Source organism: Ranitomeya imitator, chromosome 1, assembly GCF_032444005.1.
Source record: "Ranitomeya imitator isolate aRanImi1 chromosome 1, aRanImi1.pri, whole genome shotgun sequence".
Classification (NCBI taxonomy): Eukaryota; Metazoa; Chordata; class Amphibia; order Anura; family Dendrobatidae; genus Ranitomeya; species Ranitomeya imitator.
Genome location: NC_091282.1, coordinates 498,246,245 through 498,265,827, shown reverse-complemented (window position 1 = coordinate 498,265,827; position 19,583 = coordinate 498,246,245). Strand labels below are relative to the sequence as shown.

The 19,583-nt window shown below is 42.1% G+C and overlaps 1 protein-coding gene across 1 annotated transcript in view; it reads left to right on the top strand.

The window, feature by feature from the left end:
• Positions 1-19,583, top strand: part of SH3GL2 (SH3 domain containing GRB2 like 2, endophilin A1) — a 318,905-nt gene that overhangs the window by 279,014 nt on the left and 20,308 nt on the right. Inside the window, exons 5-7 of the mRNA XM_069766264.1 lie at positions 5,781-5,914; positions 9,873-10,031; positions 17,427-17,530. Coding sequence (XP_069622365.1) covers positions 5,781-5,914; positions 9,873-10,031; positions 17,427-17,530 — 397 coding nt within the window. The remainder of the gene's footprint in view (positions 1-5,780; positions 5,915-9,872; positions 10,032-17,426; positions 17,531-19,583) is intronic.

Here is a 19,583-nt window from a genome sequence, read left to right as displayed (position 1 = left end):
GCGCAGCACGTGTAAAGTCTTGGAGACGGGAGTGGGAGGTTCTGATTATTGAGGATGCTAACCTGAGGTCATCAGCGGAGCGGAGGGCACGGGTAGGGTGGTAGACTGAGACCAGAGAGGAGATGTAGGGTGGTGCTGAGCCATGGAGTGCTTTGTGGATGAGGGTAGTAGTTTTGTACTGGATTCTTGAGTGGATGGGTAACCAGTGTAATGACTGGCACAAGGTAGAGGCATCGGTGTAACGGTTGGTGAGGAATATGATCCTGGCAGCAGCATTCAGGACAGATTGGAGCGGGGAGAGTTTGGTAAGAGGGAGGCCGATTAGTAGAGAGTTACAATAGTCCAGACGAGAATGAATAAGTGAAACAGTAAGAGTTTTTGCAGAGTCGAAAGTAAGAAAAGGGCGAATTCTAGAAATGTTTTTGAGATGCAGGTAAGAAGAGCGAGCCAGTGATCGCATGTGGGGGGTGAATGAAAGGTCAGAATCAAGGATGACCCCAAGGCAGCGGGCATGTTGCTTTGGAGTAATGGTGGAACCGCAAACGGAGATGGCAATGTCAGGCAAAGGTAGGTTAGTAGAGGGAGAAAACACGAGGAGTTCAGTTTTTGACAGGTTTAGTTTCAGATAGAGGGAGGACATGATGCTAGAGACAGCGGTAAGACAATCACTGGTGTTTTCTAATAAGGCAGGCGTGAGATCAGGAGAAGAAGTGTATAGTTGGGTGTCGTCAGCATAGAGATGGTACTGGAAGCCAAATCTACTGATTGTTTGTCCAATAGGGGCAGTATACAAAGAGAAGAGGAGGGGGCCTAGGACTGATCCTTGAGGAACCCCAACAGTAAGGGGAAGGTGAGAGGAGGAGGAACCAGCGAAACATACAGTGAAGGATCGGTCAGAGAGATAGGAGGAGAACCAGGAGAGAACGGTGTCCTTGAGGCCGATGGAGCGGAGCATAGTGAGGAGGAGCTGATGATCCACAGTATCAAATGCTGCAGAGAGATCCAAGAGGATTAGCATGGAGTAGTGACCATTAGATTTAGCTGTTAGTAGGTCATTAGAGACTTTAGTGAGGGCAGTTTCAGTAGAGTGTAAAGAGCGGAAACCAGATTGAAGAGGGTCGAGAAGAGAGTTATCTGAGAGATAGCGGGTAAGACGGGAGTGGACCAGGCGTTCGAGGAGTTTAGAGATGAAGGGAAGATTAGAGACAGGTCTATAATTAGCGGCACAGTTTTGGTCGAGGGATGGTTTTTTAAGTAATGGATGTATGATGGCATGCTTAAATGAGGAGGGAAAAATACCGGAAGTGAGGGAAAGGTTGAATATTTTAGTTAGGTGAGAGGTGACAGCCGGGGAAAGGGACTGGAGGAAATGTGACGGAATGGGGTCACTGGTGCAAGTGGTCGGGCGAGAAGATGCAAGGAGCCTGCTTACTTCTTCTTCTGTAACTGGTTCAAAGTCAGAGAGTGAACTAGATGCAGTGGGGGAGGGAGGACAGTGCATGGTATGAAGAGATTGGGAGATGATTTCCTGTCGAATATGGTCAATTTTTTCTTTGAAGTAATTGGCCAGATTGTCAGCACGGAGATCCGTGGTTGGGGCCTGCGCTCTTGGGTTGAGTAGGGACTGGAACGTGTCAAAGAGACGTTTAGGGTTATTGGACAGGGAGGTGATGAGGGTGTTGAAGTAGGTTTGTTTGGAGAGGTGAAGGGCAGAATTGTATGTCTTTAGCATGAACTTATAATGGATGAAATCTTCGGGTAGATTAGATTTTCTCCACAGACGTTCTGCGCACCTGGAGCACCGCTGCAGGAAACGTGTTTGCAGCGTGTGCCACGGTTGTTGCCGTCTGTGCCGAGTTGTTTTATGTATAGGAGGAGCAGCTTCATCCAGGGCACTTTGCAGGGTTTCATTGTAATGCTTCAGAGCAGAATCAGGACATGAGATGGAGGAGATTGGGGCCAATGAGGACTGCAAGTTCTTCATAAGTTCCTGGGTGTTAATGGCCTGTATGTTTCTATAAGTGTGGAAAGTGGGGGTGACCTGAGCGGGATGGCAGTTCTTGATAGAGAATGAAAGAAGGTGGTGGTCAGAGAGTGGGAGAGGGGAGTTTGTGAAATCATCCACTGAGCAAAGCCGGGAGAAGACCAAGTCAAGGGAGTTTCCATCTTCATGTGTTGGCGAGTTAGTATGCTGCGAGAGGCCGAAAGAGGAGGTTAGAGCCAAAAGGTGAGAAGCAGATGGGGAGAGGGGAGAGGCAATAGGGATGTTGAAATCACCCATGATAAGGGTGGGGGTGTCACAGGAAAGAAAGTGTGGAAGCCAGGTGGCAAAATGATCCAGGAACTGATGAGAGGGGCCGGGAGGACGATACACCACCACCACTCGCATGGAGAAGGGGACGTAGAGTCTGACCACATGGACCTCAAAGGAAGGGAAGACAAGTGAGGGTACTTGGGGGATAACTTGGAAAGTACATTTTGGTGAAAGGAGCAGACCAACGCCTCCACCTGCTCTGTTGTCCGATCTTGGGGTATGAGAAAAGTGTAGTGCACCATATGAAAGAGCAGCAGCAGCAGTGGTGTCTGACTGCTGGATCCAGGTTTCAGTAAGAGCCAGGAGGTTAAGAGAATTAGAAAGGAAGAAGTCATGGATGAAGGAGAGTTTATTACACACAGAGCGAGAATTCCAAAGGGCACAATTCAAAGAGACAGAAGGCATGCAGGGAATATTAATAAGGTTAGAGGGGTTTCTGGGTGTAGAAATTGGGAGGTTTGACTGGCTATAACATGGGGGGCCGGGGTTTGGAGAGATGTCTCCAGCAACTAGGAGGAGGAGGATCGAAAGAGTGAGCAGATGGTTAAGTGATTTGTGAGAGCGTCTCTTGTGTTGGATGGTGGGACTGAATGGATCTGCGCTGCTAAGCAATGTGAACAGAGCATGAGTGCTATACATAGGAGAGGCAAGGACAGAGGGGCCGATATGGATGGAGTGTAGAGAGTTAATGCAAGGGCGGTGAATGTGAGTGAATGCAGCAGCCAGGATATAGAATATGCAAATAAATATGGTGAGTATTTGTGTTGTTTCAAGTGAATAGGGAATAGATTTAGATTGTCTTACCTGTCTCCTGCCCTGTCTAACTGCCATGTTATAACTGCCGAGTACTTAGAAAAAAAAGTACTTTGAATAAAAATACACGAATACAAGTGCACGAATGCACCCCTGCATGAATGCTTCCCCAAGCTAAGTCTACATTTATAGAAGGCTAGCCCTTAGATCTTCCTTTTTTTTTTTTTTTGTGTTAAAGCTCGTTAGCAATCAATCAAACTCAGTTGAGACAACAGGACACAATAAATGTAGTGATCAGATAAACAAATGTCCAGGTCTACATGGATCATAGACCACTTTGAAACAGTTATGTGATCTCGCTGAGTAAGGACATGCAAAGTCAGATTAAATATCTATAAACACAAAAAATGCATAATAGGATGACTAACATATATAGATATATGCAGGATTCAATGCCGAAGATGGAATGACTCAGATACCATTCAAGCTGCTTGCTGTCAGGGACTGGAGCAATAGACATGCAGGATATTTCAGCTCAGAGAATGAATGATCTGTTTACCATTCAAGCTGCTTGCTGTCAGGGACTGGAGCAATAGACATGCAGGATATTTCAGCTCAGAGAATGAATGATCTGTTTACCATTCAAGCTGCTTGCTGTCAGGGACTGGAGCAATAGACATGCAGGATATTTCAGCTCAGAGAATGAATGATCTGTTTACCATTCAAGCTGCTTGCTGTCAGGGACTGGAGCAATAGACATGCAGGATATTTCAGCTCAGAGAATGAATGATCTGTTTACCTGTATGAAGAGAGAAGAGATGCTTGATTATATTCTGCCATGTTATAACTGCCGAGTACTTAGAAAAAAAAGTACTTTGAATAAAAATACACGAATACAAGTGCACGAATGCACCCCTCAGTATACCCGTGGCAAAGCAAAATGTCTCAGTGCACCGTTCCACCCACTTATTTAGAGGTCTGCCACTACCTCTGTGTTGATTAACATGGCTGGCTTGCCCAGATAAACCTCCTGCTATGTCTGTACTAAATCACTCTCTCCTTGCTGCTGCCATTGCTTATCTTCTTTGCTATCACTTCAGTGCAGTAGAGAGAACACAAATTGCTCTCTCCACATTAATGACTTCAACTGAGTATAGCTATGTAGGGATGTCAGCTGCTCGGAGATAGTGATTTATGTGCTTTCTTTTGCTCAAGGACAGTTATCACCCACGATCTGGAATATCAACATTTTGGACACAGCTCACCTGTGCTGCTTCTAAAACGTACATCCGCAGCGTTCAACCCTCAGCAGCCAGATGTTCCAGTATAGTGGATAAGAGTTCAAGAAATCCCTTCTCCACTATGCATGCACTGACGCCTCCAGCTTCCCTACGGAGACGGACATGCAGTGTGTCTTTCCAGACTGCAGCATGTCTATTTATCTTGCGGAGATGCTCAGTCTTCACAAGATAAATATCACCAGTCCAATGTATTGTGCGCAGTGATTCCGCACGGTTCAATGAACACATGTGGAATCACCTGTGTTCAAAAGCCGGCAGCGCTTTGGACGGAGCGGACATGTGCTGCGTCCAAAACGCTGCCTAATACTGGCCGTGAAGACGTAGCCTGACAAGTCATGAACAAGAGGTGTTTACATTAAATCCAGCAAACCCCTTTAATTGAAAAGGTCTCCTATTTATTTTTCCTCCTCCTCCAGCTTTATTGGATGTTGGCTACAAGGGCTGTATTAATCATTAGGCTGACTAAGCTGAAGCCTAGACTAGGCTCCCATAATTTTTTTGTTGTTGCTGAGGCACTGTTACCTTCACCCAATGGATCCAGTGGTTAAGGACATTTTGCACTCTAACCAGGAGCACGTATATTCATCACATTGGACTAATAGCACACTAAAATCATGTTTCTGATGATCTCCTCTCTTATTATACCTCCATGAGCAATAAATTCTAGTCGTGACCTTGATTGTGTGTACTCAACTGTTCCCACGGGATGTTGGGACCAGTTATTACTTATTACATTTTTAAAAGAACAAATGACAGCCAAATGTACCTGCACATGTCAGGATGTCAAAAGAAAAAAATAACAGGAAGAAAGACTGCAATGTGAGAAAAGAGGTCAACGGTCTTTATTTCAATGGGTATCGGTGTCCATGTAAATAAAGAAAGTATAAATGATGGCATAAACTCTACTTCACTAACGTCTGCCTGTGATTTATGGGGCGTAACTACAGTAGGTGCATCAAGAGGCCCAAACTGTTCCTTTGGCTCATATTCGAAGACCAATGCTATTACAGAACTATCATAGTTTGTGGCCATTTTAGAGATTTTGCCCATGAGCTTCACATTACGATCCTGCTCAGAGATGTACACTAATCTGACAAATACTGTTTGCTCTTTGTACATAGACAAAGTAGTATTGGGGTGAAAGATGTAAGTCCTGGAGGGAGCCCGAAATAGGGGCAAGGCCATTGGTTAATATGGCTTGGCTGGCTGCAGGACCAAATTAATTAGGTATAATTGTAACATTGATGTAGTGGCGGTTCAGATGTTATTTAGTGCAAATTTCACTTTGACAAATTGTTATGAAAATATTCATAAAAGCTTGGGACACAGTGTACGCTATATAAATCATATAAACATGATATGATCCAATTGATTACATGAATGTCTAATTTTCGGATATATTTTTTTACCAGGTCCGGCACTTGTTGATGTAGGAGAAGCTGTAAGGGAACTTTCTGACATTAAAGACTCGTTAGACATTGAGGTGAAGCAAAACTTCATAGATCCTCTACAAAATCTGCACGACAAAGATTTAAAGGAAATCCAGGTACAGCAAAACAGAAATGCAAAATAGAAAATAGAGGTCCTAAAAGACTTAAAAGTCAACATAACTGTGCTGTAAGGTATTATATGGCGCTTTGCATCTTATGCAGTAGCTGTAAATTTTTGCTGCCATGTGTAATTGAAGCATTGACATAGTAAAGGAATGTGACACATGATGTTACTTATCCACAGTAGCCAGCAGCTCCCTAGCTGTTAATAATAGATACTCGCATTTCACATCGTATATAATATGACAGAATTAGGTACAGAAAGTGACCAGTCATCACTCTGTTGTGTACGGCTTAGAATATAGAAATAGTAGGATGTGTTAAACCAACAGTATATTTAATGTGTTATTGTGGGACATAGGAAATCGTGTGTCATCAATTATTGTTCTCCACTGTATATCCTTTTTTTAGAATCTCAAACTTATTCTACCATTAAGAAGCCTGGATATACTATTAAATTTAGAGCCAATGAATTTACTAAATCCGAGTAAAGTACGGCCACTGCCTTTTGTTTGGCTTTCTCTGTCCGGCTCGTGCACAGGGTCAGCCAAAGGAGCAGAAATCAAATGTAATAAGCAGCGTTACTGTGGTGGTTCTAGGACTGCTGCAGCCATCGCTGGAGTTATCGGCTCTGTAATTTCTGTAGTATTCTTACCAGTAACGGCTAATCCAAACCATATAATTTATTGGTCTTTATTACAAAGGATCTCTCATTTGCTCATAAATAAAAATTGATTTAAACACATTGCAAAATCACTGAGCGCTGCCAATTTTGCCACTTTTTTTACATTTTGCATAGCGTCTCTCAATTACAGAGACATTCACATTTAATGTTTTATGCCTCATTCAGACATTCCCTTTTTTCAAGTTCGTGTAAAACGGACCAAGTTTCATCATTGTGTTTGCTCCAAGTTCCAGGAGAGTGTCATCAGTGTTGAATCCAAGTTTCATCAGTTTTTTTCAGTGTTTTTTTCACAGACCCATAGCCTTGCAAAATCAATATTAGACATGTCTCTTCAATTTTGTGCTGACCACATGGTCTCACAAAAGAGTCAGATATGTGAACAAGATCATTGCCTATCATATGTATGTACATGTGTTCTATCAGTGAAAATAATGAGTAGAACTCATATGTGAAAATTTGACGTCTGAATGAGCACTTAGGAGCACAGTATGTGAAATCTCTACTTGTAGTGAAACTTTTTGTTTCTTCAAAGGCTTCTATTAGGGCATTTTCATCACTTCCTCCTAGATGTGGCTGATTTAGCAGTTTAGCAATCTCAGACATTGCTGAGCTGTGATATGGCGGGATGCGTTAAAGTGCACACCCACTCCCCAGAGAAGACTCTGAAACTGCCGAGCTGCAGTTAGCAGCATCCAGAAAGGGATGGTAAAAGCACACAACCGTAAAGAAGACTCTGCAAAAACGCCCAGTTGCACTACAATTTGAGATTTCACTTTCTACACTCCAGAAGAAATAAATGTGAATATCTCTGCAATGAAGCAACACAGCACAAAATGTAAAAAATTGGCAGAATCAGAAGAGCGCAGACAAATTTACACAGTTTTTGTACTCAAATTTTTTTAGGCCTTTTTCAAACTATGAAATTAAAGAGGTTCTGTCGCTTGCTCAAAACAATTTAGTTAAATACCTTGTAAAACAATTTAGCTTCTCTGATTCTGCCTTTCTTTTTCATTTTGAACTCCATTGCAAAGATAGTCACAGTTCTATTTTCTTGAGCACACTATGTGAAATTTCTACTTTGCAGTACAACTTGTCGTTTCTTCAGTCTCTTCTGGGAACGTGCGTATTCACCTCTCCCTCTCAGATGCTCGGCAGCTGATCTAGCAATATTGCAGTCTCTGACGCTGCCGAGGGCTGAAAGTCCCTGCCCCTAGAGAAGATGGTGAAGAAAGGTCCTGATGGATTGCAAACAAACATTTAGCATGGTATGCTCTAGAATCAACAAATGTGAATATCTCTGCAAAGGAGTGATGCAGCGCAAAATAGAAAAGAGCGACAGTATTGATGGAGCTCAGAGGTTTTTAACAAGTATTTAGCTCATATTCTTTTGAGCAAGCCTGATTGATTAGGCTCTCCACAAAAGTCCAAGTTTTGCATGTGTTAGATGTGTCATAAGTTAGGTGTGTCAAGGTTTTTGAACCGCTTTATTAACCATATACATAACTAATTAAGAAAAATCTGATCTCCAGAAGGTTTGTCTTATTAGTGTAAATGTAGTAGATTCTCCCAGATTATTTTTGTTTCCTCTATTCTTGCTGCACTATGTTAATGGTGCATCCTAGGTGGACTGTCGGCGGCCATAAAGTTACCACAGTATCATTTACACCAGCAGCTCTTTATTTGCTAAATATGACATTTACTAGATGGTGGCCCGATTCTAACGCATCGGGTATTCTATAGAATATGTATTCATGTATGTATATAGCAGCCACATAGTATATAGCACAGGCCACGTAGTATATGTTTTGCCGCGACCAATCAGCGACTTGGATTTCCATGACAGATAGAGGCCGCGACCAATGAATATCCATGACAGAAAGACAGATGGAAGTGACCCTTAGACAATTGTATAGTAGATAGTCTCCAGAACACTTGATATTGTCTTTTTATAATGACTAGTATACAACACAAAGCCTAGAATTTATTACAAAACTCAGAACCTGCGTTACGAAATTTGATAATGTACTGTGAAATTCATGATGTTTTAAAGCAAGTAGTAAGATATTCCATTTGTCTCACTGTAAATACATATTCTCAAGTCGATCAAGTCAACATGCTGTAGAGGTTTATCAAGACCTCGGAAGCTCATTATGTAAAATAAAGAGGTTCTAAGGGGCTAGGATAGAAACAACCAGTACTTAGACACCATATAAGCAGACCACACTTCTGCACTTAGGTTCCTGGAGACAAACACCTAGCCTTTCAGGTTAACCATCCACATGGCTCTTGGATGGCAACCTAATATGAATGACCCCCTTTGATCTTTGCTATATAAGCCTATTAGTGTAGGCTTTTAGCCACTAATAAGATGCGTATTAAGGTACTGTTACACTAAACGACTTACCAACGATCACGACCAGCGATACGACCTGGCCGTGATCGTTGGTAAGTCGTTGTGTGGTCGCTGGGGAGCTGTCACACAGACAACTCTCTCCAGCGACCAACGATCAAGGGAAAGACTTCGGCATCGTTGAAACTGTCTTCAACGATGCCGAAGTCCCCGGGTAACCAGGGTAAACATCGGCTTACTAAGTGCAGGGCCGCGCTTAGTAACCCGATATTTACCCTGGTTACCATTGTAAAAGTAAAAAAAAAGACGCTACATACTCACATTCCGATGTCTGTCACGTCCCCCGCCGTCAGCTTCCCGCACTGACTGTGTCAGCGCCGGCCGTAAAGCAGAGCACAGCGGTGACGTCACCGCTGTGTTCTGCTTTGTGCAGGGAAGCTGTCGGCGGGGGACGTGACAGACATCGGAATGTGAGTATGTACTGTTTTTTTTTTTTCACTTTTACAATGGTAACCAGGGTAAATATCGGGTTACTAAGCGCGGCCCTGCGCTTAGTAACCTGATATTTGCCCTGGTTAAAAGTGAACACATCACTGGATCGGTGTCACACACGCCGATCCAGAGATGACAGCGGGTGATCAGGTACCAAAAAAAAGGTCCTGATCATTCCCCAACGACCAACGATCTCCCAGCAGGGGCCTGATCGTTGGTCGCTGTCACACATAACGAGATCGTTAGCGGGATCGTTGCTACGTCACAAAAAGCGTGACGTTGAAACGATATCGTTAACGAAATCGTTATGTGTGAAGGTACCTTTAGTCTTCTAGATTGTCCTAAAATCCAAACATGCATAAAGATCAGTGATGTTCTATGGATACTGTAAAAATAAAAAAATCTTTTTCATGATTTTCTTTCATAGCACCACTTAAAAAAGCTGGAGGGCCGACGTCTGGACTTTGATTACAAGAAGAAAAGGCAAGGCAAAATCACAGATGATGAGATCCGCCAGGCTCTTGAGAAGTTTGACGAGTCCAAAGAAATTGCAGAATCCAGCATGTTTAACCTTTTGGAGATGGATGTAAGGAATATTGCTTTGCACGCAACTTATTTTTAAGGGAACCTGTCACCCCCCCAGAGTGTTTTTAAGTAAAAGAGCCACCTTCTGCAGCACTAAGGCAATTTTCACACATCAGGTTTTTGCCGTCAGGCTAAATCCATAAAATTTAAAAAAAACGGATCCATCGCAAATTGTGAAAAACTGATGCGACAGATCCGATTTTTCGCCGGATCCGACTAGCTGATCTGGCTAATTAGATCTAAGGATATGGAGGAGAGAGAGAGAGTCTGCACTGCAGCATCAGAGTGATAACAAGCTGACGCTGCAGTGCAGACGAGTTGTATAACCCTGGAGGAAAGAGGCGGAGGGAGATGAGGACAGCCACAGAGACTAACTGCGCATGCGCCATATTCCCAACTCCGCAATGTGAATAAATCATAACACACTGCAGGGTGGGATCTTGGGCCTCCGCTACACGCAGGCACGATATCAGGAGATCAGCTGATGTGAGTTCCAGGGCGGCGTGCACGGTGCATGCACGTAAAATAAGAGAGCACAGCGCAGGTGCCGGTGACGTGAATACAAACAGAGGAGGCGGCGCCCGGTGCACTGAGGGGATGATTGACGGCTGGGAGTTGGTTGAGTCTGAGGGAAAAAAACGTGCCCCCCGGACTCAATACAGGTATGGCACGCAATTTATACAACAGAATATTTCTGCTTTATTAGGGAGCAAAAACATAAGAGCCACCTTCACAGAATGCAGACTCAGTGCTTCATGAGGTGGCTCTTTTACTTAAAAACGCCCTGGGGGTGACAGGCTCCCTTTAAGTGGAATTGGTAACTCTGTCCATATTGCAATTTTTACTCTGAAGAGTTGATATCTTGTTTTGTGCATGAGACAAGTTATCTACATATTACTGTTAAAGAAGCCCTTCCATGAATATATTTGTTCATTAAATCTGTTTATATATGAGTTTTTTAACATATTCACTTACCGCCACTTTCTCCGGTGCCCAGCTCCAGTCTTCTCCTCCTCTTCTCAGTGATGTCACCGCACTTCAGACTAGCCGGCTCACTTTATGCTCTATGTGTGAGCCGTAAGTCTTTTTTCATAATTAAAGCCTTTTGGAGCTTCGTTCTCACCCTGCATAGGCTTACATTTAAACTTCCTGGTCATGCAGAGCGCAACATAAGAGTCTGCAGAAAGGTGACATCAGTGAGAAGAGAAGAATGGCTCTGGATATCAGAAAAGGTGGCAGTGGGTGAGTATATTATCCCATATGCATGAAAAATATTCATGGGAGTGCTTCTTTAAACAGATAAAAAGGACCATATCTCTGCACTTATGTTACTTGCAGTAAATGAATGTCCTGATTGAGGTTTTACATATTTACATACGTTTATATAGACCAAGGCTACTGTTAATGAGGGGAAAACAAGTACTGTATATACTCGTGTATGAGCTGACCCGAGTATAAGCCGAGGTACCTAATTTTGCCACAAAAAACTGGCAAAACTTATTGACTCAAGTATAAGCCGGTTATGCATTGTCCCCTCATCCCCATCCTGTTATGCATGGTTCCTCATCCCATTCCTTGTCTGCATGGCTCCTTATTCCCATCCTTGTCTGCATGGCTCCTTATTCCCATCCCTGTCTGCATGGCTACTTATTCCCATCCTTGTCTAGATGGCTCCTTATTCCCATCCCTGTCTGCATGGCTACTTATTCCCATCCTTGTCTGCTGGCTCCTTATTCCCATCCTTGTCTAGATGGCTCCTTATTCCCATCCTTGTCTGCATGGCTACTTATTCCCATCCTTGTCTGCATGGCTCCTTATTCCCATCCTTGTCTGCATGGCTCCTTATTCCCATCCTTGTCTGCATGGCTACTTATTCCCATCCTTGTCTGCATGGCTCCTTATTCCCATCCTTGTCTGCATGGCTACTTATTCCCATCCTTGTCTGCTGGCTCCTTATTCCCATCCTTCTCTAGATGGCTCCTTATTCCCATCCTTGTCTGCATTGGCTACTTATTCCCATCCTTGTCTCCATGGTTCCTTATTCCCATCCTTGTATGTGTGGCTCCTTATTCCCATCCCTGTCTGCATGGCTCCTTTTTTCCCATCCTTGTCTGCATGGCTACTTATTCCCATCCTTTTCTGCATGGCTTCTTATTCCCATCCTTGTCTTCATGGCTCCTTATTCCCATCCTTGTCTGCATGGCTACTTATTCCCATCCTTTTCTGCATGGCTTCTTATTCCCATCCTTGTCTTCATGGCTCCTTATTCCCATCCTTGTCTGCATGGCTTCTTATTCCCATCCTTGTCTGCATTGCTCTTTATTCCCATCCTTGTCTGCATGGCTCCTTATTCCCATCCTTGTCTACATGGCTCCTTATTCCCATCCTTGTATGCATGGCTCCTTATCAACATCCTTGTATTCATGGCTCCTTATTCCCATCCTTGCATGCATGGCTCCTTATCCCTTTTCTTGTATACATGGTTCCTCATCCCTATCCTTGCATGCGTGGCCCCCATGAGAAAAGCATTAAAAAATCCTACTTTCCTTTGCTGCACGCCCTCACAGCATTTTGTTGCGGTGCCAGCAGTTCCTGCAGCCGGGCGATCACATGTCCCCGCTCGTTAAGGGAATGAATATTCACCTCTCTCCACGCCTATGGGAGTGGAGAGAGGTGAATATTCATTACCTTAATGAGCGGGCACCCGTGATTGCCCAGCAGCTGCGGCTGTAACTGTGCGTGCTATAAGAGAAATTAATATTCATTGCCAGTGCAGTGAATATGCATTTCTCTTTAGCAGTGGGCACAGGCTTTAGACGCAGCCGCCAGCTCCTGCCACCTTATGACCCGCTCCTCCGCCGCTCCCCCTCCCCTGCCGTCGTCTGGGACGATGACTCGTGTATAAGCTGAAGGGGGCACTTTCAGCACAATAAAGTGCTAAAAATTCGGCTTATACATGAGTATATATGGTAGTTGGATTGATAAAGACTCTGAGTCCATTGTAAACTTTACACATTACTTAAAAAAATAAAGGGAACACTTAAACAACACCATGTAACTCCAAGACAATCATACTCCTGTGAAATCAACTTGTCCAGTTATGAAGCAACACCAATTGTGAACAAATTTATCCTGCTGTTATGCAAATGGAACAAACAACAAGTTGAAACGATATGCAATTAGCAAGACAAACCTTTTAAAGAAGTGGTTCTGCAGTTGGTGACCACAGACCATTTCTCATCCTTTTTGGCTGTACAGTAGTAGTAGTACAGTAGCATGAAGTAGTGTTTACAACTCACAGACGTTGCTGAGGTAGTGCAGCTCATCCAGGATGGCACATCAATGTGAGCTATGGCAACAAGGGTAGCTGTGTCTGTCAGCACAGTGTCCAGAGCATAGAGCAGATACCAATTGACAGGACAGTACATCAGGAGACGTGGAGGGGGTCGTATGAAGGCAACAACCCACCAGCAGGACCCCCTATCTCTTCCTTTGTGCAGGGAGCAGTGCCAGAGCCCTACAAAATGACCTCCAGTAGGCCACTAATATCCATGTATCTGCTCAAACTGTCAGAAACAGACTCCATGAGGGTGGTATGACTGTCCGATGTCCACAAGTGGGTGTTGTGCTTACAGCCCAACACCATGCAGGGAACACCAAGATTGGCAGATTTGACATTGGCGCCCTGTGCTCTTCACGGATGAGAGCAGGTTCACTCTGAGCACATGTGACAGAGTCTGGAGACACTGTGGAGAACTTTCTGCTGCCTGCAACATCCTCCAGGATGACCGGTTTGGCAGTGGGTCAGCAATGGTCTGGGGATGCATTTCTTTGGAGGGCCGCACAGCCCTCCATGTGCTAACCAGAGATACCCTGACTAGGTACCGGGATGAGATCTTCAGACCCATTGTGAGACCATATGCAGCGGGCCCTGGGTTCCTTCTGATGCATGACAATTCTAGGCTTCATGTGGCTGAAGTGTGTCAGCAGTTCCTGGATGATGAACACATTAATGCTATGGACTGACCTGCCTGTTCCCCAGAAATCCAATCGAGCACACCTGGGACATCATGTCTCGTTCCATCCACCAACGCCACGTTGCACCTCAGACTCTCCAAGACAAGAGACTGATACTGATACTGACTGATACTGAAGTTGGATCAGCCTGTAATTTGATTTTCCACTTTGATTTTAAGTATCATTCGAAATCCAGACGTCCATGGGATATTAATTTTGATTTACACTGATCATTTTAATTTTTTTTATTCTCAACTCATTCCATTATATAATGAATAAAGATTTGCAACTGGAATATTTCATTCTGTGATATCTAGGATGTTGTATTTTAGTGTTCCCTTTATTTTTTTGAGCAGTGTATTATCCATATTTGTAGTATAAACTTTTCCAGAAGATAAGAAAATGTTATTAGTAACTGGAAGTGTATTTGGAAGATGAAAGTACCCAACGACTGTTATTAAAGAGATTGGACACTTTGTTTTCCTAAATATGTACTTACTAATATATAAGTATTACAGGATTTCCTCTTGTAGTTGTTAGTGCATGAGTCTTCACAGTCGGCAAATCTCTCAGCTCTCCCAACTATGTTGGGCACAAGATTTTGTGGCACTTACTAATAGCTAAGTTTTACATGTTCTCCTCCTTCCTCACAGACTGCACAGTTCTACTGTCAACAAAATGTCTGCTAGTGGAAGAGCATGTGGCCAGACTTGTCTAATACCCTCCTCCAATTAAAAATCAGCTGTTCCATGTGAATATAAGTGTTTTTAAAAGTTGGAGGAGGCTGATGAACAGTTCTGGCCACTTGTTCCTAAATCAGCAGCCATTTTGAGAACTGTGCAGTCTGTGAGGAAGGAGGAGAACATGTAATACTTGTACATCAGTATATTAGTCAGTGCCACAAAATCTTTGGCCCAACATCTTGGTTGAAATAAAGATAAAGTGGCCAACTCCTTACTGTACCTTTCAAGAATCAGCCAACTGTACCAATAGATAAATCTAGCCCTGCTTACATAATTTTTAGAATGTATGAAAACTCCTCCTTTGTTTTTGTTTTTTTTTACATCTGAAAAATATATAGAGAGAGCAAATTATTCTAATTAAATTCTAATGAAAAAGTCTTTATGAAAACTCGTGATAATGGACTCTTGCAATTCTATGGTTTTTAGTGCATCTCAGTTTTCATTTAGCAGCTCTTTTTTTCTGAATCACATGTAAAATCTCTATAGGAAAAAAGCAAGTTGTTTATCATAGTCTGAGGTTTGCACAATTGAACTCTAAATAAAGCTAAGTCCATTTCTCAGGTTGGAAATGGGTTTGGATTCCCAGAAAATATGTATCCTTCTAATGTTTAGTCAAGAAGACTGGGGGGTTGCATTATTCTAAACCATGCTCCATATATGTATTGAGTATAAATATACTAGGTAGCATGAGAAATAGACTTTTGGCTGTATATAAAAGAGGAGAGAGTATTCTAATAGTTTTTGCTCTGTTCATATGTCCAGTTGTCGTCTGTTTGTAATGAATCCATTATTTAAAAAAAAATGGGTCTGTTACAAGTGGAGTAAAAACTGATTCACGTAATCCGCCAATCTTGCTATTATCTGGCAAATGCCAATTGCCCTGTACAGTGTTGGGCTGTAAGCACAACACCCACTTGTGGACATAGGGCCCTCATACCACACACATGGAGTCTGTTTCTGACAGTTTGAGCCTTTGCTAGGTAAAGAGAATGGGGCATCAGACTGCGCTGCTCGCCTGTCAGGATAATGTACCAGAGAAGTCCAAATAGAAGTAATAGAGAATAGACTTTATTTCTACGCGTTTCGTGGTGATCACACCACTTCCTCAGGACAGTCTATACACATACAGGTTCTTGTACTTATAGCAAAAGAAGGCACATGGAGACGCCTCCTTTAAAAAAAAAAACACCACACCCAGTGGGTGGGGAGTCTGACTTAAACACATGTTCAAACACATATGTACATCGTAAAACACATGAAACAATCATAAAATATAATTGAGTATAGCACTTCAAACCATTGCTCATACATGGAAAAATCTAAATACAAAAAAACACATTAAAAAGAGTAGTTAAGCAAATGAATAACTTTTGCAAACTGGGGGAGTGCAAGAACCTACGGTGTTAAAACATTTATTCTTTGTCAGGACCCTGCTACTGATGTTTTGAACCATTGAGCCGTGGGTGGATTTGATTGGATTGTTTTGTTTGGTGGTAGTTTCACAAGAGTCCGTGAAATCAAAGAGATAACAGTGGAAAACAAAAACAAACAAACCAAAAAAATCTCTGAGAATATTTTTTTGTTTGTTTGTTTTTTTGTTTTTGTTTTCCACTGTTATCTATTTGATTTCACAGACTCCTGTCTGGGTGGGAAATGTCGCTTCCATACTCCAGCCCTGGTTTTACAGGCCTAATAACAGGTAGCTGGGCTATATCAGCAATGTGTGTTATGTTGTAGCTGGATAAATACAGTTCATGGTAGACAGTCTATGATATAGACTGAGAAGTACCTGTGATAAAAAAAAGTTGTTGACAGTGTTTAGATTTACTTTGCCTTGCTCAGCAAAAGGACTGGTTTTGTTATTCATTTGTACTGAAGAAAATGGCTTCCATTTTGGAGCTGTGAAGTTTATGAAGGACAATAAACTTTATTCTGTTTTGATATAAATACCCTGTGCCTGTGCGTATCCATGCGGCTACCAGAGAGATGGAACCTCCCAAATCTTCAATAGCTGTCATACTGGGGAAATGTAGTATGTGGAAATAATTAAAACCCCGGAAATATACAGTAGTGTAATTCAAATCAGTTTACATAGGGCTGAATGAAGTGCTGTGTGGTGCAAAAACAACGGGCCTAATTTATTAAAACTGTCTAAAAGAATATTTGTATTTGTTGTCATTAACAAACAATCAGAGCTCAGCCTTTATTTTTTACCACTGTAGTAAGGTGAAATCTGTGCTATGGTTGGTTGCTATGTGCGATGAAGTCCGATTTTCTTTTAGACATTTTTGATGAATCTTGATCAACCTAAATATTAGAATGCAGCTGGAAATGTATTTTACAAAGTTACCACACAGCCATGAAAATAGATGTGCTATAAAACTTACACTGTCAGCACATATTAACAATTTTGATCATAAAGTAGAAGTGGCCTCTTGTGTGACAGGGCAGGAGGTGATCTAGTCAGCTAGTCAGCTATACGAAAGATTCATTTATTGGAAGAGAGAGATTGCCTCTGTCAACAAAACCAATTACCGTAGTATTTTCTGCTTTACTTCTTGACATAAATTTCAGAAGATGTTCTCTACAGGAAATGAGATTCACAGATCAATAATGTACTGATTTGTTTTTCTTAGATTGAGCAAGTGAGTCAACTCTCAGCTCTCGTACAAGCACAGCTGGAGTACCACAAGCAAGCCGTGCAGATTTTACAACAAGTGTCCGTGAAACTGGAACAGAGGTAAGTTCTGTATTGTACTTATGGTATATAGTTTATACGGTATGTACTGTAGGTTTACTTTTTTTTTTCTCAGAACTGTCTAAAGTGAACTAGTCACATTGTGCATTCAGTCCTACAGTATTACCCGCAAATTTGGACACATCTATTCATGCAATAGTTTTTTTTTGTTCTTATTGGAATGTGCATATTGTAGACTTAGCCTGAAAGTGGAAAAACCATGAAGCAATACAAATGGAAACAGGGATTAAAGAAATGTGTTGTATTCCTCAAACTATCCTGCTTATACTCTTATGACAGCTTTAAACCCCTTTGGTGTTCTATCAAGCAGCGTCATCAGATAGTCACCTGGAATGACTTTCCAACAGTTTTGAAGGAATTCCTAAAAGTGCTGAACAGGTTTTGGCTCTATTGCCTTCACTCTTTGGTCAAGCTCATCCCAACCATCTCAATTGGGTTACAACCCACCATCCCTCTCTTTCTTGGTTATGTAGCTCTTATATAACCAAGTGGTGTGTTTTGAGTCTTTTTCCCATTGCAACAGAAATAATAGTTTTGCAAAGTTAAACCAGATGGGATTGCAGAATGCTGTGGTATGCATGCTGGGAAAGTGCAATTTGAGTTTGGAATAAATCACCAATAGGCTCAACAGTAAACCACCTCCACACCATCACCCCTCCCCCATTTGTCTCAGTGGGCACTCCACATGTAAAAAAACATCTTAAAAACACATGGCTTTTTGTACAAAAAATTTAAAATTATGTCTTCTCAGACTATACTTCAGAATTCCACTGATCTAATGTCCAGTTCTTGTGTTGCTCTGCCCAAATACCGTAAGTCTTTTTGTTTGCAGTCCTCAGTAGTGGCTTTTATTCAGCAATTCGACTCTAAAGGCCTGCTTGTTTCAGTCACCTCTGGACAGTTGTTGATGTTGAAATCTGTCTGACCCTTGATGTCTGTGCATAATTTATAAGGGTTATTATCTGAGGTGCTATCAATGTGCGTTTTCTGAGGCTGGAGACTCTGACGCACTTATCCTCTGCAGCAGAGGTCATTCTTAGTCTTCCTTTCTTGGGATGGTCTTCATAAGAGATAATTTCATCATAGAGATTGATAGTTTTCATAATGGCACTTGTGGATACCTTCATGTCTTAAAGTCATGATGGACTTTTGTTTCTGTTTACTTAGATGAATTGTTCCTGTCATATTTTGGCTTAGAGCATTTGTGTAATACGGCTCAGCACTGTATGGAATTGTGTATCAACACTGCCTTTGCAAAATACACTTGAGGGTCACAAATATTTTCTGAAGGCCAGTGATTCCACAAATGAACTCTTGATGAGGCATACTTGTTCATTCGAAGCCATCCCACATGACTACCTGATGAAGCTGCTTGAGAGAATGACGAGGGGGTGCAAAATGTCATCAGAGTAGGGGGGTAATTTGATTATTCTAAAGGTTAACACATCTTCTGGGTCATTTCAAATGTGCTTCTTTACTCCCTAATTTCATATGTGTTCTTCGTGATTTTTCTGCCTTCAGTTTGAATCTACAATGTGCACGTTCCAATAATAACAAGGAAAACCGGTGCATGAAAAGGTTTGTTCAAACTTTTGACCAGTACTGTATCTGTAAGCATCATTGTAGAGACCTGGAGGAGCAGAGTAGATTGATATATAGGATTGTTGCAGAGAGTTCAGTATAACTTTTTTATATTCATTGAAATTCCAGCTCATTCTATGCTTAGCACGCAGGTAGGTGGTCCTAATCCTAGATTGACAGCTATCTCTAAATGCCTACTCATACAGGGAAAGCTTTCAGTCACTGAGTGGGACAGCCCACTTGACTCCTTAGCATAAAAAGACCAGGAATACAAGTTATGCAGATCTGTTCCCCACAAATCTATACATCCATCTGCCCACTACTCCTTTTATGTACACAACACACTGCCAGCAGATTAAACACCATGTTCACACTTGACAGGTTTATTTTAAGATAACTTAGAGGAAGTACACATTTAAAAAATAGAATAAAATTTTCATTTATTTGTTCTGTT